The sequence below is a fragment of the Colletes latitarsis genome, chromosome 6 (genome assembly GCF_051014445.1).
Source record: "Colletes latitarsis isolate SP2378_abdomen chromosome 6, iyColLati1, whole genome shotgun sequence".
Lineage (NCBI taxonomy): Eukaryota > Metazoa > Arthropoda > Insecta > Hymenoptera > Colletidae > Colletes > Colletes latitarsis.
Genome location: NC_135139.1, coordinates 23,187,932 through 23,210,147, shown reverse-complemented (window position 1 = coordinate 23,210,147; position 22,216 = coordinate 23,187,932). Strand labels below are relative to the sequence as shown.

At 48.4% G+C, this 22,216-nt stretch overlaps 1 protein-coding gene across 11 annotated transcripts in view; it reads left to right on the top strand.

The window, feature by feature from the left end:
* Positions 1-22,216, top strand: part of Shaker (potassium voltage-gated channel protein Shaker) — a 172,136-nt gene that overhangs the window by 62,773 nt on the left and 87,147 nt on the right. Inside the window, exons 1-2 of one of the 11 annotated variants that reach the window (XM_076767045.1) lie at positions 1,379-1,493; positions 2,892-3,078. The exons of 7 other annotated variants lie outside the window; for them this stretch is intronic. In XM_076767045.1, coding sequence (XP_076623160.1) covers positions 2,984-3,078 — 95 coding nt within the window. In that variant the 5' untranslated portion in view covers positions 1,379-1,493; positions 2,892-2,983. Of the gene's footprint in view, positions 1-392; positions 1,494-2,891; positions 3,079-7,290; positions 8,664-8,684; positions 8,719-11,447; positions 11,538-22,216 lie in introns of those variants that run through there. 3 more of the 11 variants (XM_076767047.1, XM_076767048.1, XM_076767044.1) reach the window with 3 other exon arrangements.

Sequence of the window (22,216 nt, the reverse complement as noted above, 5' to 3'; positions counted from 1 at the left end):
TTCAATTTCCCTCATTTCCCAGAACAATGCTGTAAACACCTTGATTGTATACGTTATTACGTTTATGCAAATTGGAGCGTCGTTGCTTATGTTCACTAGATCCAAAAAGTATTCATCTCTATTTTCTTTTCAACTTGAGAATTAATTTTTTCGAGTTCCATAGTAAAAGATCATTCGTTTCTTGAAAACGAATTTAATTTCTTTCTTTTATCTTCTCAAAACGATTTCTGAGAAAAATGCTGTAAACTGGATTGTACACGTAATTACGTTTATTTGATCGTTGGAACGAGTCCCCGTTAAACGATTCTCGCGCCTCGTTCGTTGTCGGTCCTAATTTCTCGTCAAGGCGAGACATGAACGATAGCGAAACCCTAATTCAGCGTTACCTAAGTATATTTCCCACAAGCCCATTTTTTTAACGGTATCCTTCATTCAGCCGTGATACTTCTTCTCAGTGGTTACAAGCTTTCTGAAGCCTTTTAAGCGTTTGTATTGTAAACCGTTGCCTTTGAGGCAGGCTCGTCGTTGCTCGTCGTTGGCCCCTTTCTTTCTTTCCCCGCGTTCGGATTCTCATTTTCTCGCGCTTTTCTTCCAACAACGAGCCTAATGCCGGTCTCGACAGCTTTACGCTCGAGACGTTATTGCTCTCGGTTTTTCAGCGACTGTCGGACGGTGTTTATCCCCGGGCCTTTCAATTTTCTTTAATTACTTTCTCCTTCGGAGCGGTTTCCTTTAAATTCGGCCCTCGGATGGAATTTATTGCCGATTTATTGAAACAATAAATCGTCAATAAATCAGTAAACGTCAACAACGTCGGTACGTCACTGAAAATACGACGACGTAGCATCGGTCGGACCAATACTACTCTTCGAGCCTTTGCAGACACGGTAGTTAGCGGTCGGTCGTATGCACGGCTTCAGTTCGCTGTCGTTGAAGATCTGTCTCGGTTCACATATCGATGAACGTATCGCCAGTGTCTCGTTCCTCGTTTTCAACGACTGTTTATGCATCGGAGCTCGCCAGGTCTCGTAACTTCACCGCCACTCACCGAATCTCGCTCGTTTCGATGCCCAAAATCCGAATGTTCGATCTTTGGAAATCTCAAAAAATGAATCTGAAATGATATTTCGCGCTCGGGTCGTCGTTGACTTTTGCTTTCGATCGACACATCGGGACGTTGAGACAATTTTCTCCATTTTTGGGGGTTTTTTTTTTAGAAAATCACACGTTGTAAAACGAAACCATGAACGTTCGTACGTGGTTGGCAGACTGCGAGCTCCGTGCATAATCGCTGGTCAGACGGTGCTATGACGACTTTCCGTGGGACTATTTAACATGTCCTGGTAGTGTGATATGGGTTTCAGTGCCCTCGTCTTGGACTCTGTGATCTTGCTCGTGGTTAGCAACATTATTCTGCGTTCCATCGGCATCTGTTACGTGTGTCTGCCGTATTCTCTGGTTTTTACCGTATTCGTCGCGAGCGCACTCTACTTGTAAGTACCACTCGCAGTACATTTCGCGAACAGAGGCGTACAGTTGTCGAGAAATTAACGTCGATCCCCAAATTACATCTTTAAGAAACGTTACGTCTCTATAATTCGTGTATCTTACTAGAAATTCGTTTCGTAGAACGATGCAGCTCGAACGAAAGACGTAAATTTCTTAACGACTCGCCAAAAACACCGAGGTGCCAAGTATTTTTCGAACGTCTGCGTTCTCCGCGACTTCTTTTCGATTCCACCCCCCACACACCTTTGTCGTTGGATCGATCGAAAAGAAGTCGTAAAAGAACAGCGAGCGTGCTTAGATCCTTGCAAGAGAATCCTTGGACGTTGAAAGAGGAAGCCGCGGGATCCAATTTTGTCGAAATAATTGCAAGCAACGAGGAAGGCACGGAGCGAAGACGAACGAAAATTCGGAATCCGGGACCGATGTTCGTCGGATAATCGATGTCGCGTAGCGTTTGTCTCGATTAATTTTGCCTGGCCTGTCGGTGAGCTCGAGGCGATACGATTGTCTCTGTTCTGGCGCGACTAAAAATACTGGAGGCGGTCTGTTTTTCAAGCAGATTAACCCTTTGCGGTCCGACTAGTTTTGCTTTCGAAAGTCTTTGGTCACGAATCGCTGCTTTATCATTGCTCTTAACCCTTAAGTGGATTATTGGCCCCCCACAAGTTTAAACTAATATCGTATAATATATGTCAATGTAGTTCATTAATTTTTAAATGCTTTAACACGTTCACTGCCAAACGAGAACCGTGCAATTTTCTGCAAGACTAAAATTTTGATTTTAAACCATTGTAAACTGCATAAACTATCCAACACTTATTCCCCTCGACATTTGAACTTGCGAACTAAATTTTCTAGAAAGTTGATTTCCATTTATCAATTTGGTAAAAGTCAATATTAAGTAAACTAATGCAGTTGAGATTGAGAGTCCACTTAAGGGATAATATCGGTGATACGAGTTGTTATAGCAGGATGGTTAATCGCCAGCGACCACCGTGGCAGACAACGCGTTAATAGAAGTTTTCGTCCGACTATAGACGGACTCGACTACTTGTCGCTGGCGGGCCGAAAGTAGAACTCTCTCGGTGCACTCGAAACGCTCGACAAGTTAGGTTGATCGATAAAAATTCGAGTGGGTTCGAATTCGAGCCCTCGAACCGCTCCTGTCAGTTCGAAATGTTCGACAAATTAATTTTAATAACCGCTTCGCTTTTCTCTCAGGTCGATGGTTAACGATGTAGCTTCTTTTGTTTGCTTTGTCGAAACGAATCGGAACGCGAAGGGTTGAACGGCGAAGAACGCGAAATTAGGGCCAATTAGCTGTTTACGTTAATTCCGGGCGAGAAAGCTGACCGTCTGTAAGGATTCCTCTCTGAATTTAGGCTCCGGGCCGAGATGCGGCTAACACGAAACTCTTTTACGCGATGTCTTGCCTAACATCAGCTCAGGGGAGGTTTCGTATGCGCCGGAGAAGATGACGAACTGGATCGAGAAATTGTTGTTCTTGTTGGTGATACTTCCGGGCGGACAGGGTGACCACCGTAATCAGTTGCCACGGCGCAAGAAGCGGTGACCAGTAACACACACGCAAAACGCGCTTATTTTTTGTTACCTCTGCGTTTACCCTTTGCGCTTTAGCGAACCGCATTAGTCTCATTCGTTCGCGCCTTCTGCTTAAAAGTCGACGCAAGGCTGCATTTACGTCATCCTAATTGCGCGTCGTACAGCGACTCTGATCCCACTGATCGACCAAAACGTTGACTAGTTCGAGATCAATCCCCAATAGTCGTATCGTTAAATTATCGTACACCATGAGCGATTTCGTCGCTGTACGATGCTGGTTAGGACGCAGCCTAAGGGTGGAATTTCGATGCACCAAAGACCTAACTGAAACTCGTGGTTCGAGGCTTCTGATTGTAAACCGCGTCCATGAGTGCTTGGATCGAAAGAGAAACGTCGACTGCCAAAGATAGTACGTAATTTTGTGTAAATTAGGATTGTGAAACTGTGTTGATCTCGATATACGACGAGTAATCGTGAAACATGGCATAAAGAACTTACGGAGCCAAACTCGGTTAAGTACCGATCTTCTAAAGAGAGTCGGTGGGTATACAAACACTCTTGAACACCGTTTACGTCTCGAAGACTCGGCCGACACCCGGGATATACGATCCATATAACAGCGAGCGTTATTTTATCAGCGTCCGACGCAATGAGAGAGTCGAAGGAAATTCCTTCCTTTGTGCTTCTCAACGGTTTCAGCATCATCATTCCGTCGAATCGTTTTAGTGTCATTAGTTAACTCGCCTTAGAATTGTTGTGTCGGCGATTAAGCGCTAATTACAAGTAGCTTCTGCGTCTGGTAACCACTTTCACCATAAGTACTTCTTGATTTCGGTAACTAGTTACACGGTGTAAGCGATTTAACGATATTTATCGTGTAGTTTGTTGAACGAAGGAAAGTTCCAACATACTTAAAGCAGAGATCTGTGGTTTACGTAAGAAACAAGAATTTAAAAAAGCTCCGTCGAAAGCGCGTTACGCGTTTTCCAGGAAGCTTCTCGAGACCCCTCTGCAGGTTGGTAAAACAGGCGTCTGCGATCGACGCGAAAGCTCCCCCGAAGCTTGGAAGCTCTCTGTTCGCGAAGCTTCGCAAGCTCTCCGTCAGACGTCACGACGAGCGATTTCCACGTTCGTTCCAGAAACGACACGGACTCCGCGAGATCCGTTTATCGTTGGAGAATATGTCCGGATCTCCCCTTTCTCCTGGTAATTTTAATCAAGTCAGGATTTGATCTCTCTTCTTGTTCGAACCGGGGCCAAGGAAAGCTCGTCGTTGTTCGATGGCGGTGATTCGAACAGGGGTGCTTCTTGGCGGGATTTCCAGGCCCCGGAAGGAGTAGGTTTCGGGCGGGGCGTCGTTAATCGTCCCCGGTGACCGAGGCACGTACGCCCAGCGTCCAAGATCACACGATTAGGTCGAACGATATTACGGGCAGTTGCGTTGGGAATTACGAGGCGCGTTAACCTAGGTCGGGGCAAGGGTGCAGCTGCCGAGGCCGAAAATTACCGCTCGGATGATCGAAACGATTCGGCCGGCCGTCGATTAGTCGAGTATTGATCATTCCCGTGAACCAGATGAGAGGGCTGTTACCGTTAAACCACGCCATCGAGCCGCCTCGCGCGGGCCGGGGTCTGATTACCGAGGATCCTGAATTAGGTCTGGGTCAGTGCAGATAAAAGATTTCCACGTGTCCTAGATTCAAGCTGGTTGCCGCGTTCGGGGCTGTTATCGTCGATATCGGTGGCTCTCGATACCGGCACCGATCGCCAAAGTAGCTCGGTAAATATGGGAACTCGTACCCGGACACCCAGAATTCGTCCGTTTCCGCCACGATCGACGCTACGTTCTTCCAAAGTCCCGTGCAATAAGACGATAAAATTGTGCCCGATGACTTAACCTACTTATTCCGAGCACTTTCCTCGTAGTTATTAAGATCGTTCGCGCTTTATTTTCCAACGGAACTTTGGCTGTTTCGAAACTATTCGCGCTCGGACCACCGTTCGCCAAACTAATAAGGATGCTGGCGAACGAAGGAACCTGGTTCGATCTTCTTCCGGTATCGACGTATCGGCGAAACAATTTCTCAGGGTTCACCGTGCCTGGTGAATAACGCGTATTCGGGAAGAATTGCTATGCCCGCGCGTATCGTGGCATCGACGGAGCTATCGCGCCAAGTGCCCTCGTTTAACGTCCAATCGAGGAAGTAATATCGAACGACCGTGCCATTCGCGGCGTATGCATAGTAATCGCGACGTCGGAACGCGTTATCGATAAGCGACTCTTTAAACGACCGTCCAAAGAAATCGAATCGACTGGCTTGGAATTCCGGTGATTCACCGGTCCGCGGAATCGTAATAAATCGTTTACGTAACTTCCTACCACGGTTGTTTCGAAACTCTGGGAGTCCTCGAACGTCCCTGATGCTCGTTGGCAAGCTCACGGACGTCGCGAGACTCCGCTGACCCTCGACCGAATGCTCGGAGCAAAATAAACACGCTGATTTGCATCGATACGTCAGAGCCTGTCCATTATTTGGCCATCGATCCAGCCACTTGGCACTCGGTACACATCCTAGAGTCTCGAAATTTTTCTACCTCGTTCGTTCTATTCCGAGAGGGAACGCGAAAAGCTGGCGGGCGAAACGTACGTTTTGATCAACATTTAATATCCTGGGGCTGTATTATTATCATCGATCGACACCTACAAATATAGAGGGTGTTTCCGACAACTGGGCCAGGCTATAGCTTTTAAACCACGTTTGTTGACATACAGACTAATTTTCGAGATATTGGACCAACCGGGTTTTTCTTTGCCGGAAACTGCATGGTACGAAAAGTTTCATCGTAATCGGGGACCGGGGTTCGTTGGAGCGAAAAACGTTGGATCGATATTATTTCCGGTGTCAGCTTAAAACACGAGCGCAACTGGTTCGACGTGGAGAAAAACGCGTCCTCTGGTAGCCTCGAGAGGCCAAACTTCTTTGGCAGCATCCTTTTCACTCGATTTCCGTGTTCGTTTCGCCGATCGATGTCCAGCCACGCGAGAACGACGGGGATTTACGAGACTAGTTTTCTCTCGGGGGAGACGATCGTCCTAACTCGCTTATCCGGATTCGAGGGAACCATTTTGGATCGGAGCTACGCTACCCATTCATTCCTCGCGTCTCACCCTCCATCGCGACCTTTCGAATCCTCGCGTCTCGCTGGCCATCGAATCGAGCCGGATCCTCGCAATCGTTTCGTGGGAACGCGTGTAAATCCCCGAGAGGAAGATTCGAGGAAGGTGTCGGAGGATAATAGTCGAATCGAGTCGAGTCGAGTCGAGTCGAGGTAGATATCGACTTGGAAAGCCCACGCACGAGCAGCACGGCGAAGGCGGTGCTGCGGGGTGGACGAGAGAACCAGTGGTGGATTCCACCCCGTACGCCGTGCCGTTCATAGAACGAGGCGCACTCATCGGGCGCGCTCGCGCACAAACCCGTTTCGACGCATACGAATGCGTCTCTTAAACCCCGATCTCTCAAACATAGAAACCGAATGAGCGACTACGAGCGTAACGGGGATCGAGCGAGCGTGGACACGTTACCCGCCCAACGAAAACCCCACCCTCGGTATCCCGTCCCTTCCTCGGAGGCTGACCGACAACAGCGGGAGGAGGAGGATCGAAAACTGGGAACGGAGCAGACGGAGAGGGCCCGAGGGTGGGCGCGATATGGAAAGGATAGTGGGAGGAAGCAGAACCAAGAGAGAGAGAGGAGGAGAGATTTTCCAGCGAGGGTGGCGCCGCCGTGGCGGTTCCAGGCAGCAAGCTTGGCACCTCCACTGTCCTTTGCCGCCCTGCACCCACCAGGTCCAACCTTACGCGTTCTCCTCCGTTTCTGCCTAGCCCCGTGTAAACGCACAAACGCCTCGTCGCTTTGGCGGGACTCTCCATCTCCTGCGGCCCGAGCTTATCGTTGCCGCCTAAACGGCCGTTCTTTATACGCGCCTCTTCTCCTCCTCCCTTTCGTTGCTCGTTGTCCCTTTCGTACTACCCCTTGGCTTCTGCCCTCTCCCGCCGCGTTCCTCCGGCTACCTCCCCCTCCGCGATCGCTCCTCGATCCTCCCTCCTCCCGTCCCCAAACCCCTCCATCTCCTATCCTTTCGCCCCTCCGGCGGCGGCTCCTCGGCCGTCGTTTCGTCCTTTTCTGGTATCCGAGCGAGTCTCGCGACACGCACGTCCGGCTCGACGATTCAGAAACCTACGAAACGCGGGGAAACGTGGTCGTGGCTCGAGGTGAATCCGCCCGCCGGTTCGCGAGTCGCGTCGTCTTTTGTGCGCGAGAGTGCGGTGTCGTCGTCCATCCGCGAGGGTCGCTCTTTTTCTCTTTTTTCTCCGATCGCCCACGTTTCCTTCGTCCCGTCTCTTTGTTTTCGATCGGTGGCGCGGCGAGACCGGATCGTCGAACTCCGGTGCAACCGATCGTCGTCGTTCCGTGGGTCAGGTCGCGGAGATCGCGAGGCGAAAGTGGACCCGTCTATCGTTCGCGGGTAAATCGTGGTCACGATAGGGAGGAGGACTCTAAATAGATGGAGCGTAACGAATCTCGTGCAGGGTAAAAAGGCGGGTGTTCGCGGGGTGGTGTACCGCCGCTAATCGAATCGACCGACCGCGTGGCAGTGGTGTTCCAGTGGCTGTAAAATGTGACGCGTTACTCTGCCAAATGTTTTCGGCCCCGTTCCGCTCGGCGTTCCTCTTCCCGCCGCGGCGTCCATCCCCCGTCCAGCCCCCCGTCGTCGATCCACGCGCCTCCGTGGCTTCCCGAGCGCGTAGTGTCCGTTAACCTGGCCGGTCGCAGGCTCAGCGAAATCGAGGACGAGGACGAGGACGAGCCGAACGCGGGCAACACGAGGCGAACTCGTGTCCTAGCCGCGATTAAATTAAATGATTGCGTGACGGTGCGCTTTATCGGTGTTTCGCGGCCCCCTTCAACCCTCCTCCATGCCATCCTTCCGCTCCTCGTCCCCACCCTCTCGCGGAAACCACCCACCCGACCGCCCGCCGTCCCTCGTCTTGGAATCCTTTCCGCGTCCTTGGTGTGCTCGCCTTCGACGGCCGCGTTCGAAATCCGCGATCCGTGGAACGTCCTTGTTTAAGGTGGACTCGCCTGGCGCGATGAAACGAACCCACCGGCCGATGCCGCGGTTCGATATCCGCCGAAACGCTCCTCTTTCTCCCTCTCTACGTCGTAACCGCTGCCGCCGCGTCTCGTCGCCGCGAACCCCGTAATTTCCTGGGAAATTCGACCGTCGACGGTCCTCTACGTCGAGAGCCAGACGAGCCATCGTAGCGCGCGCGACACGATCAGCTGACCGTGGCTGCCGGACCGATCAGTCGCGTTACGCCGATCGCCGATCGCGTGGACTCGCCTTAGCGCCACCGAATCGACAATGCCACGCGCGATCACAGTGCGCCCGAGTGTGACTAGTGACTAAGTGGGTGAACGAATATTCGTAAGTGGCTCACACATAACTAACACACACCACCGGCTGTCCTAGGACGTGCGTGGGACACACGGGGGTTCGTGATAGTAAACGCAACATGCGGGAAGGTACAATAGTGCGGGCCGCCACGGCGATCTGCTGGGCCATCGCCAGTTAGCCACTGTACTTTTCTCTTCTCTATTCTATCTATTTTGCGCTACTATGCGCCCACACACGCACACACGTACACGCACACGCATACACACACACACACACACACGCACGCAAACAACTAAACGTACACGCGCGCGTGCGTACAGCCTTGTTTCGTAACAGCTGATACGCTACTCGGGATGGCAATGATTTTACCGGAAAATAAAGAAAAGCGACAAAGTTTCTTTCCGAATTCCTAATTATTTATACCGATTCCGTAACTGAATCGTTTTATTTTCGACCGTTGAAAGTGTCGCTGGTTCAGCTCCTCGTCGTAAACGTTCGCGTACGCTTTCCGAGGAGCACTTTTTCTTTTTAACTGCTTTGGATATCGTCGGGACACGCATGCCGTTCGGAACGTTTACGAGCACGATATACAGGATGGTCCATGCAACTGTTTCAGGCCATAAATCCGTTATTAATGCATTTTCGGAAATATTCCAGGGGAGAAAGATAAATCGAAGAGTACTACGTCCGTAGGACCTTAGATTTCTTTCAAATTGTTTAAAATATTTTCTGTTTCACGGATCCATTCCCCTGTCCGTTCTACGTAAAAAATTGTTAAGGTGTCGTGGCAAGAAAATTATTAGTTCTCGAGATATTTCCAAGAAATATCTTTATCGAAGATGCTGGAAAGTACAGCGATAAATACGGATAGTTTAAGCGCAGAAAACGATAAAAAAGCGTTATCGGAAATGTTTACAACGTGACGGAGAAGCGTTCGAGCATCTTCTTCGATAAAGATATTTCTTGAATATATCCCAAGACCTAATAATTTTTCTGAATGGATAGTGACGCGATTCTCAATTGCACATGTACCGTCGAATTTGAACAAAATTTAAGGTCCTACAGACGCAATAATAATCGACTCATTTACTTTTCTGCTTTGGCAGTTTCTCGTAAGTGCATTAATAACGGAATTACTGAAACGGTTGCGTGGACCACCCTGTATAGAGTGCGTACGGAGAAATATCGGCACACGCCTTTCTTTTAATACCTTCGAAGCGATACATCGATAGAGAGTGCTCGAAATAACGCGGATCGGAATAGAAAAGCAAAAAACTTGGAATTTTCTACTACACGCCAAAGATTTTCGGATTAACATTCCGTTTGAAGTTGTTTGGCCACGGAGCTATTCTCGTGTCGGGAACGAAACGTTTCTTGCATGTCTAATTTAATCGCGATCCGTCGCAAATTACCCTGCAAAACATAAACGCGAATCGCAGCTCGCGTATTTCCCTCGATAAATGCTAAACTTCCAAATTATTGCGTTTCTCCCCGTTGAAATTGTCGTTCCAAAAAACGAAAAAAAAACAGTTCCGTGACGATTTCTGCTTAGTTTTCCGTGTTAAATTGTTGCCTTTTCGATCGCGCCGCCTGTTACGAAACAGGCTCTGTGTATCCATCGCACCCGTCTGGATCGTTCCGCGTCAAATCGACCCTCTCCGTCCGCGCGAGCGGAAACGGGTATTCGCTCTGTTTTTTACCGAAAACGTCGGTTATACGTTTTGTTTTTTTCCCCGTCGATGACTGGGGCGCCGTGAATTTTTGACTCGACGATTCCTCACTTTCCGCCTCGCGGACCGCGGAGCGAGGAGCGTCTATTATTCGGGTTGTCGTTCGAACGTTTCCATTGTTCGCGCGACGAGTGTTTCTTCCGATGTCGGCGTTCCCCCCCCCCCCCCCCCCCCCCCCAGAACGTTTCGCGCTACACTTGCCACTTTCGAGCAACTTGTTCGCCAGGCCAGTCTTTTCGCGAAGAAAAAAAAAGTCGTTATTACATAATAGAAGCACTGTCGCGTTTTCGAGAAAACGTAGAAGCTCTCGCGGCGCGTTCGTTATCGAGAGCGATCGACCTCGTCGTCGAGAAGAAGTTTGTTGGCAAAATTCCTGAACGATTTCCTCGTTGGCCCCCGCGAGGACTACTCGGTGCTCGATAGCCACGGATTTCAAGGTCGATCTGTCACGGAACGTATACACACGTACGATCCGCCCACACGTAATTACCCACTTCTACGTAGAATCTCTTTTTTACTTCCACTTCTTTCCGTTTCGATTTCTCTGACAGTCTCTTTCTCTCGCCACTATACCATAGAATCGTGTATCTTTAGCGAGTATTTTTAAAACTTTTTTTTTTTCTCACTACTTGTCTATATCTTTCTCTCCTTTTCCGAACCCTGCTTAAAATATACGACGGTTCCGACCGGCTCGATGCTCCAAAATTGGCGTCGACGGCGAGTAGGCGCGCTTAGACGCGAACACGGTGAATAATAAACGATGGAAACGGATCGAGAATGCCGGCTAACGGTACGCTGGCGGTGGGATCCGACTTTATTATCGTTCGTTTCGTTAGAATCGGGAAACGGTCTCGTAAAAACAAATGATTCCCGTTTCGCCGGGTCCGAGGATTCGACGACGCCGCCGTTAAACTTGATCGAAACCATGCAATTTTAACTGTTTGAATTTCCCGCGAGCTGGGCGATCGTCCCACGTTGGAAATAACGCTTGTTCTCGAGGCGTGTTTGCATGCTGTTGTTTTCCACGCTCGATCCCATCGCGATCGTAACCGACGAACAACGATCGGTGGAAACGTCCAGGCGAAGATACTTTAAGCAGGGCCGCCCTTTTTTTTCTCCGTCCGTCTGTCTGTCTCTAGTTACCACTCTATAGCTATGTTCTGTCACCGCATGCGAAACTAGAGGACTCACCGCTCCGGACTGCCCCCTCTGCGAAAAAGCGAGAAAGAGGCCGCCTCCATGCAACATGCAGATGATCCTGGTTGCTGGCGGGTGAGTCCACCATAGTCTCCCAACGAACGCACTGTCTGAACGCACATGTTTATACGTGTCTTTCATGTACCTTTTATTGCCTCTTGTCTTTTTTTCGTGTCGTCTGTCTGTTGTCAGCGCCGCTGCGATCCTCGTTGTCGCCGGGGCCGCCGATCCGCCAGGCTTGCCTGTCTTCGTGTCGTTTGTATCTGTTTGTCCCGTCTGTCTATCTGTCCGTCTGTCTGACCGTTTATCTGTGCGTGGCTCTGTACGTTTGTCGTTCGATGTCTGCTACTTTCGCCGACCAAAACTTTTAACGAGCCCTCGCGATCGCCACAAAACCATCGACGAAGCCTCCCTAACTGCTTTCGAAACGCATAAATGTCAACATTAGTAATTTAAGTGAAATAGGACCTTGTAATTTTACGTGAAAAGATCGCTGAAACCCGAAGGGCGAGTTGCATGGTACCGAGATCGAAAGTTAAGTCGATCCAACGAGTTAACGAGCTGAATTCCTTCGGATTTCCGGTCGCCGGACGTAACTTGTCGGCGCGAAAGCAGATAAACCTGCGAAGGTGCAATGTCGGAAAACGTAAGGAGGATCAGGATGCACGGGTTAGCGTAATTTTTTATTCGAAATCGATGTCTTGTCGGCTGAGAGCAGCGTGCATCCTCGGGAGGTTACGTAACGCCTCGAGGTTACGGTGTTTCGCGGCGGACGACACAGGACGTCCATTCTCGTTCGCTATCCTTCGAATATTTAGGGTTCTCGTTGCGTAACGCCCGGGGAAATTGTTTTCCACGTGTCTTGCGACGTTGTCCCTTAACTTGCTTCGTTTGAATTTCAAATGCAGCCTCTTTCGCGCAAACAACCTCGCGGCCTCCATTCCTATGTACTTTGGATTCAGGGAAATACCGATGCAAACTTGTTGCAAGCGACGCAAATTACAGAGAAAATAAGAACGTGTTGGATAAAGATTTTCTGTATCAAATATTTCAAATTTAGCTTCGCGTCGACGAAAATGTGATTAAATATTTAAATATCCAAGACAGGTTATTTTTAAAGACAGAAAAGAATGCTCTACGCAACACGAAGAGAAGGTTGGACGATTCGAGTGTGTTTTTTATCCGCGAAGTTAAGGAGTCCCTGTGGCTCGATAATCGATAAATCTCCCGAAAACGAGAGGAAAACGTGGAGAACGTTCGATTTACGAGCCAGTACAAGGGTAGTATCGCCACGTGTCATTGTCGATCGACGAACCCTCTGTTTCTTGGTCGGGCGAACGTTATTTATCCGCGACGCGTAAACCTCCTTTCGTTCCTCGAATCGTTTTCCACGGAGAGCTCCGTTTCGTAGATGCGTGATTCCTGGCATGCGATCAGGCTCCGGTGAAATATCGCCCACCGTGGCAGAGGGCAACGCGTGGAGGAATTCGTCTCATCCGGTCGGCCGTGTTACGAGCAACTACACCGGAACACCGGTTATCCCGCTACGGATTAATTCCGATTACACGGCTGCTGGTTCTCCTACCCCTATTCTAACGCTATTTTTGTGCCCTTTGAAAATACGCTGCAACTCCATTTATACAAAGGGGCACGACTTGGCTCGCAATTTTTACGATGCGTATTTTGGCGAGGAATATTTATAAATTCCGAGAATGTTCGAACAGTTGTTCCTTAGCCCCTTAAAATGAGAAAACCCCCATAAACATTGAAATTTATTTCTCAATTTTAAACGTATCGATCGTAGACCAGTTTCGTTTGCAATATTCGTAACGATAACCCCGTTGAACCCCCTGTTCGCTTAACGTTCGTACTCCCGTCGTAATTATTTTGTCATTAGACAAAATATACACGACGACGTCGTATTATCAGGAAGATCCGCGGAACCACAGCGCCCAGAACGCAAACAAGGTGTCTCCGTCTCATTAATTCGAAGCAGAGAGAAGTAAGCGGTTACAAAGTCAAACTAGGTCGATTAAATTCTCGCTGCGTCGAGCATCAACAATTTGTCACCCATGTGGCCCAGATAGCAGCCATTCTATGATATTTCACGCAACGGTGCCGCGCGAAGATTTTGATCAAGCCGGATCGTTTACGAACGATGAAGAAGCAATCGGAAAGAGGAATCGCTGCAACATTCTGTCCGCGATTTCAATAACCGAATCGACCATCCTATTTCCCGACACGCGTCGCGAGGACCAACGAGCCACTGGACAAAAGGATCGTTTGATTCTTTTGTCGCACGACCGGTCGTCCGCGAAACTGTATTTTACAGAAATCATTGCACAGCGCGCAGCGTCCAGTACACGCTCGAAAACGCTTTCATTGTTTTCGTGGATTGGTCCGGAGAAAAATTTCCAAGACGACACGTATATTTCGGTTAAAATAAAAACCGAGCATTTTACTTTTCGATTTAACGCGCGCGATATCGAGAACTCCGTCCAAAAAGCAGCGTTTCTATTATTTTCGTATATTTACGATCGATCGACGAGTTATAAAGCTTCGAAGCGAAATTGTTTTCTCGCCGGAGAATTTTTGCGCGTAAACGTTTATCGATGTTGCGCGTTTTTCCATTAGCGCCTATTTCCATACGCGCGACCAGCGAGAATTTTCGCGTTCGAAGGTCGTTACGTCGCTCCCGCGTGTCCGCGATTCGGGAATTCCGCGAATACACGGTTCCCCCGATGAAAATATTTGCAACGAGCCTCCGTCGAAAACAACCGAGACGCGCGAGGCCGACTCGATACGAGGAATCGCTCGGATCTCATCGCGATTCCCAAAAATATATTACCTTCTACGCCTGCGTGTTACGTTGGATTAGAAAATTGAGTAGAATTTTCCTAAAAGGTACTCCGAGTGCCGTGTCATAAACGACGTTGGTTCGTGCAAACTGTTCCGGTTTAACCAGCGATCCCGTTGGCAAGAAACTGTCTAATTTAATGGACGATGGTCGGTGGTCGGCTAATTTGTTCGGCTTGCAGCCCCGAGGCTCGCGTAATCGCGAACAGTTTTTGCCGGGTTTTAAAGGGCTGGAAAATAGGCTGGAAGGCGTGTAATCCGCGGGCGGTAATTCTGAGGCGGAACGCGCGTTAGCGTGGCAGGATCGCGTGACAAACATGTCTAACGGGAATTCATAGAATTATTCGTGGATAGCGAACGGCTTAGTACACTCATCCGGCATACCCCGAACGAGAGTGCAATTAGGGGGCGGGGAAGGTTGTGTGTATCGTGACGCGCGTCCTGATGAGCTCCGGATAGCGGCCAAATCCGATCGAATCGCTCCGAAACTGATAATACGAATATTTTCGCGCGTTATTTTCTCTCGTCGCGAGATACCGCGATCGAGTCGATCCGCTGACCCGGTCGTTAAAGGCGAAAACGATCGAGATTCCCTTGGAGTTTCAGGGGTGTTCGGTGCTCCCCGGGTTCCCGAATCACCCAACGAGATTGTCTGATTTTTATCGTGGCTCGTTAGGACCCGTCACGGAAACGATATTCCGCGCGGGAGAGGGACTTCCCTTTGCAATCATCGTGGGCTTCGGGCGGTTTATTCGCATTCTGTCGTGTTCCTGGCAGTGGTTTGGAGGCCACTCGGAAAAATCGTACGCCGCACCATCGATCGCGGCGTATGCGACTGCGTCCGTCTTGAAATTTTCCTTGCCGCGGTCGACGTCGACGGTCCTCTCCACACGTCTTCGGCGTAATTCCCTTTGAAAAAAGAACCCCGATACGTGAAACGTTCGGGACCCCCGACCAGGGAAGACCGCTCGCTTTTTAACTGCGTTAACCACTAGCCGTTGCACAGGATGCACGCTCGACGAGTGTCCGCTCGATTGCTTCCCGAGCCATCGTGCAGGCGGAAAATTATTTACACGGTAATTGATCGAACCAAGAGGGGTAAACGCGGGGGTAGGCTCGAACGTTATGCGAGGTCAGTGCCTACTCGGAGAGATTTAAATATCGCCGACGTGCCTCGGTTAAAGAAATTCTAGTCCGTTGCAACGAAACTCCGCGCTCTATCGTAATTATTTTCCTCGTCGATGCTGTCGGATGGCGATTTAAAATAACGATCCACGCAATTGAATTACCATAAAACGTTCGACGAGGCTCTTTCACGAACCGATCCCCTTTGATTTCGCGATCGATTCAATTTATTTATTTACGGAACAGACCCCTCGATACGGAGTAACAGGTGTTGGAGAGAAAAGGTAACTGAATAAATGGTACTCGAGGGGACGGAACGCCGAAAATTTTCGAAAGGAAACGAAAAAGATCGCGCAGAATATCGCGAATAATGTAATATACAGGGTGTTCGGCCGCCCCTGGGAAAAATTTTAATGGGAGATTCTAGAGGCTAAAATCAAGAATATCAATTTCTTGACTGAGGCTTCACTAAAAAGTAATTAAGAAATTAAATTAAAAAATTTCAAATAGTTCTGGAAAAATTATTTTCGATTGCGGGGGTCAATTACAATAATTTTTGGTGAATAGACCTACCCCCGAAATCCTACCCATTTTCTAGAAAAAAAATCGAGTAGGTGCTGAAATTTTTCGATGAAAAAAAAATTTTTCAAATCATTCTAAAAAAATTATTTTTAGTTACGGGGGTCCATTATAATCATTTTTGGTCATTACACATACCCCCGAAATCCTACGCACTTTCGAGAAAAAATTCTTTAGCAAACATACAATGTCTGACCAGGATAAGAATGTTTCCCTTAAATTTTCGGCGAAATTAAAAAATTTCAAATCATTTAAAAAAAATTATTTTTAGCTAGGAGTGTCAATTACAATCATATTAGGTCAACAGAGATACCCTCGAAATCCTACGCGGTTCCGAGAAAAAAATTCGAATACGTGCCTAAATTTTTCGGCGAGAATGAAAAGTTTCAAATCGTTCTGAAAAACTTAGTTTCAGTTGAGGGCGTCAATTAGAATCATTTTTGGCCAATATACGTACCCTCGAAATCCTGCCCATTTTCGAGGAAAAAATTCTTTACCGAAAATGCAACGTGTGGCTAAGAATGTTTCGCGTGCGAAAAATTTTTGTCGCACCGTCACGGTCGTGGTCTTGAGTGTTTCTCGACCATGCACAGCTAATCGAGAACCATTTTGAAAAATGTTTGCTCGCGTATCCGATAACGATCGCGTTAGCGTACGAAAAAGGCTGCATCGAGAAATAGAACGGTTTATTATCCACGTCCGAAAGAAAGAAAAAAAAGAAAGCCAAGGCCATAAATCTAACGAAAGCAATCTTCTTCCCGAAGTAATCGGCGCGAATGTGGTGCAACACGAAACAGGCGGGCAAAAGGGCGTTTTTTTTTTCCTTCGCGAGAAGAGCGAGGCTCAGCCGCGCATCGATCGAGCGCGGCCGCTGCTTTTGCCTTGTTTTCGCGTTGGTTTTCGCATGCCTAGATGGCTGGATGGCCCCTTGAGCTGCGCTTCCGTGGCTCCGGCAGTCGCACGAGCTTCGATTTCCTTCGTACCAGCAGTTTGTTTACGCGACACGCTTCGACGAGCCGCGAGCCGCCGTCGCCGAAGCGAGCAACAGCCAGTGCTTTGCCATCCGCGCTTTTCGCCAGCCTTTTCTTCGCGGCTATCAAATACGCTTTCCGATAAATGAACTCGCGACGCGTGTCGCCATCCTTTCTAACGACGAATACCTTTATCCAGATCCCCGCGAAGACGATCCTATCGCATGGAAACGTCACCGAGTTCCCTGCTGCTTTGCTGTTTCGTCGTTTTAGACCTTTCGTGTTAGATACGGCGATGGATTTTTCGCGATTAAAGCGATCCCGTTGCTCGACAGGTGAGAGATTTATCGATTCTTGGTGTCGTTGCATCGATCGTAGCATGACTGTGTTAGAGACGATACGTGGGAATCTCAAACGAGATTCCATCGTTTTATAGACGAATCGTTGATATATATATTTCTGTTTAAATTAAAGACAAGTTTTTACGCTTGCGACTCGCGAAAGATCGAGCCCACTGGAGATGGAAACGATGAACACGGTTGATCGGATTCTCAACGACGCGTTTCACCTTTGAATAATCGAAAGAAGTTCGAATGCTCTGACCTCGTTCGACGAACCTTTGCGATGCGAGAGATTCGAAGGGCGTCTATGTAATTACCGAATCTGTGGTCGAGAGAAATCGCGGGGGGGAGGGATCGTGGAATCGTGTTCCGAAACGATGCCTTGAGTTCCAACGTTGAAAACGGCCGATCCTCGAGCAGGTTGCTGAAGAGTCTCGAGACCGACGAGTGGCCCGGATCGATCGTTGGAAACGATCGACCAAACCGCCGGTGTCCGGGGTTCTTGGCCGCGAGTAACTCGCGTCCCACGGATCCAACCTGGAAACTCGCCTATACAAGTATTTTCGTTTCTTTAAAAATCCTTTTCGAACTACTCCGAACACCGAAATTAGTCTTTTTCTTTAATCTTTCGAGTTTGAAAGGTGTTCCTGGAATAAAAATATTTCCATAGCGTCTGCATTTTAATCGAGGAGCCTCTGTTTCAAACGTTCGTAGTTCGAGGAACGATTAATTTTCTATTCATAGTGTCCTCTTTGAGACCAAGTCGTTCCGCATACATTTAGTCAACGATAAATCGTTGCATAATATCCTCGAGAAATTAACGAAAACTTGCTTCGAAGACGAATATTCTGGGGCATGGTTTCGTAAAAATGTTCGCGAGCGAACGTCATCGTCATCGAGTTTAGGCAATTAGAATAATTAATGATGCTTTAACAAACAGGAACGATAACAGTGGCAGCGATCGATCCCGTGTAAAACTCTCGCAGACTTTGCCCGCGTAACCATGTTCGACTATAATTGACGCGTCGCGATCGATATTTATTAAATCAACGACCAACTTAATTAAATTCGTACAGAATAAATATAGCCGGGTCGGATCGAGAACATCGAGCTTAACAAGCCAATAACAAACTAATATTAAAAGCCATACGTTTAGACCGGAACGGGCGCCGTTCTGGATTCTTTAACGATCGAAATTTTCGATTTCTCTTTTTTTCACACGCCGAAACGCATCGATCTCGTATCCGGTATCCGCGTTTCGCGTCCCAGGCGGCGACTCGTCCGTTTTAATTCCGGGGCGAGTTTCATTACAGTGGGTCGCGGGAAGTTATAATTATCCTTAAAACTCCCGAACAGGCCGTGCATTATTACGATAATTGGAATTACTCCGAGAACCGAGCGAGCGAAACGAGTTTGCGCGCGTTCCGGGACGAAACTTTTAACAAGTGACCATTCAGAGTCCCGTGATTGCTCCGGCCGCGCTTTAGCGTCAGAAAAATCATGGCGAACGTACATTTCCCTCCTGGCGAAACGGACACACCGTTTATATTCGTTTCGATAATTTATTTAAGTTTTCGCGCCGGTATTTCAACTGATCGTAGACGATACGTTACGCGATCCCCAATCTCTTATGCAAGAGATTCGACGATTTCGGCTTGGAATCGATTATTCAGATTTCGGATCGTGTTCCATCCACGCGCTACATATTTCTGTCCAATAACTCGCCCGGGGGGGGGGCTCGTGATTTTAGGAATTCGATATCGACGAAGGACCGAAATAAACGCGAGAAAAATAAGATTCGTCCGGATAGTCGAGTCAGGAATTTTATAATTTGTATTTAAAACGATCTGTTAAGCGCCGGGAGCCGGATCGAATTTTCAGGTCCATTAAACTTGGACCGTGACTCGCCCCGCGAGAATGTGCCCTGCTATCGAGTCGAACCTCTAACCTCGAGATTGCCATCGTAAATCTGATACCGAATGGATCACGGTACAAAGAGATTTCCGTTCTATTTTGTGTTTCGACGGGAAGAAGAATGCGTACAGAATTTCTCAGTTAACGAAGGAATGCATAGAATCGTTCTGTCGAAACATCCACCGGTATCCGTGTTATTCGAGTCCCGATTAATCGTCGAATTCCGTTGCGATAGTAATGGCATACTTTGGGAATCGTAAAGACAGAAATGCAATTTTTAGACTCCGCCAGGTTGGAAGACAGAGCCCCTGGACGACAGTTCCGGGGAAGTCTGGCGAAAGTATTCCATTCACGGAAGGTTACGTTCGCCGTTATGGCTGTTAAATACGCCGGAATGTTTTTTACTCGGAATATTCGTCGGGTGGATATTCAGCCAGCGATTCTCGTCCATGTCCTACCGCGAGCGCGTCATTGTTTTGAAAGCCCCCGGTGAAAGTGCTTTCTTCCTTTGGTCTCGATTGTCCTCGCAGACCGTCACTCGGAGACAATAGCCCCTTCCGGTCGGTCTAACGGCAGCTTGAGCGAGGAACGCGATTACAGAGATACTTGAAACCTTCCGCGAGGAACGAGCGTCACCTGTTCCTCCACTTTCGAGGATCGTAAACAGCGAACCGCGGCTCTCTCGCGTCCTCGTCGATCAGCCAGCAAGCTAAACGACGGGTAAACACTCCACCCTTGGAGGACATTTTTTTATTCCCCGAAATATTATAGCAATTTAGAAGGGAACGAGTACTACGATACGAACCGTTGACGTAACGAGTTTCGATAAAAATTGTGCAAGCGAGGGAAATGTCAAGCAGATAGAAAGGATGGAAATTATTGCGACAGGTGGAACGTACGTCGCTCCATCGAGGTTAAATAGTCGATCTATTATCCGATCGTTTCCCCTATCTCTTTTTGCGAGCGCCGTACGCTTCCTTCGACTTCCTTTTTAGGTCACCCGTGTACGTAAAGACAAGACGGTATATCATCGATATTAAACGAAAGGGCAAAAGTTGCGCGGGACGATAAGAAAGGGACGCAGGTAATTCGGCAAATGCATCGCGGACGAGGTTGTTCCGATCGTTTGATGGCGACGGGACGTCCGCGAAAAGTTAAAAACTACGATCTTCTCGCAACGAAATGACGCGGAACGCCCCGGTCCGTTCGTTATTTGCCAACGACGCGTCGAAATCTGTGTCAATGCGTTACTTTCCGTCTTTGTCGCGTGATAAATCGTTTCTTCCTGGAACGTCCGTTGGCCAGGATCGCCCCGATAACGGAATTCGTTCGTCCTTGGATTTTCCCGTGCGACTCGAACGCGATTATTTCTATTTTATCGAATTATCTTTTTTACTTTAAACGACGTCAACTTTTTGAGACACCCTGTATGCGTTGACTTCGGTCGAAGACCTCGCGCGACGGCCTACGCCAATGGAATCAATTATTCGTCCTGAAAATATTTTTGTTGTCGTAACTCTGGCTGCGTTCTAATTATCAGCGGACGTGCGAACAATAACGCGTCGTTGCCCTGTCGGGAATATCGACGATCGTCGTTCCGAAACCGTTTGCTTAAAAAATCATAAGCAATATACACGTGGATGAAATAATTCATACGAATGGCGGAGGAATAATTGATCCGTTAGAAGCGTGTCGAACTGAATTATTTCGTATTCTACCCTCGTCAACGGTATCTCGATTAATCTTGTATTTACGCAATTGTATCGTGGCGTTACGAGTGAAAAATTATTAAAAAATAATCGAGGATCACGGGAAATCCTCTCTAACTTGGGCCATTCCTCCGCTATTTGCCGATGATATACGGTGCAGAAGTTGCGGGAAATCCTAACTGGAAAATACAGGCCACAGTCGACTGGGTGTACTCTCCGCGGATCGAAGTCGTGCTCGAAATCCTGAAAAGGGAAAGAATTCGACAATTTTCTTTCCTCCTTCGTTCGGTTTCGAGCGATTCCATCGGAGGGAAAGCTCTTCCGTGCTCTTCTCCGAGCGTAGGAAGTCGAGCAATTGGGACGATCGTAGCTCGAAACGAAACTCGAAGGTCGCAGGAATATTCGCCGACGACATCGTGTGTCTCCTTGGCCGCCCAGAGACTAATAGTCGCGATGTCTCCGGCGCTAGAATTATGTCGGGGAACGATATTCCTCCGAGAGGTCGACGCTGAAATTTGTAAGACCATCGGAGAGTAATTTTTCAGCCAGCGTTAATGGCCAACCCCTGTCGTTATCATTTTCGCGACTTTTGACGACCGTGACATTCATTCTTGCGAGTTTATTTTCGCGGATTTCGCAGTTTGCCCGGGAAGGAAGTCGAGGAACGTTTCCCCCGGAAATTGCATCTCGATACGATTATATTTTTAGGTCTCGTACCCATTCTGGCCATCCGTTTTCCGGGGAAATAGGGGGGGTGAAAAAGGGGAAAGGCCCGGGGGAATTTCCAGCGTCGAAATTAATTAGTCGAGAAATTTCTAGACCCATTCGTCGACCCATTAAACGGGAAACGATAAATCTCGTACATATGCACGACATCTAAGGTCAACGAACAGTGCTCCATAATTCGGACGGATCGCTTCGAGTTCCGTTCTATCCGATAATTACGCTGCAAAGAGGGTAACTTCGTAAAGCTCTCCGTGAATTTCTCCGAATTTCGATACTCTTTGATTCGCACGATCGGGATATTCAGGATAACAGCGAGACGAGTGCGGGAATCGAGTAATTACGAACTCGTTACGAGCCACGGTGACACGCGAGGAACGACCACGTACGTTTCGCGAAAAAAGGGTACCGTAATTAAGTAGAAAGGCTCCGAATGGTTCAGACGACGACGCAACTCCGGGACGGTTTACGCTCCGCGTCAAAGTGCCTCGAACACAAACTGCAGGAACGGTGATCCGCGTTCTTCCAGACTAGGA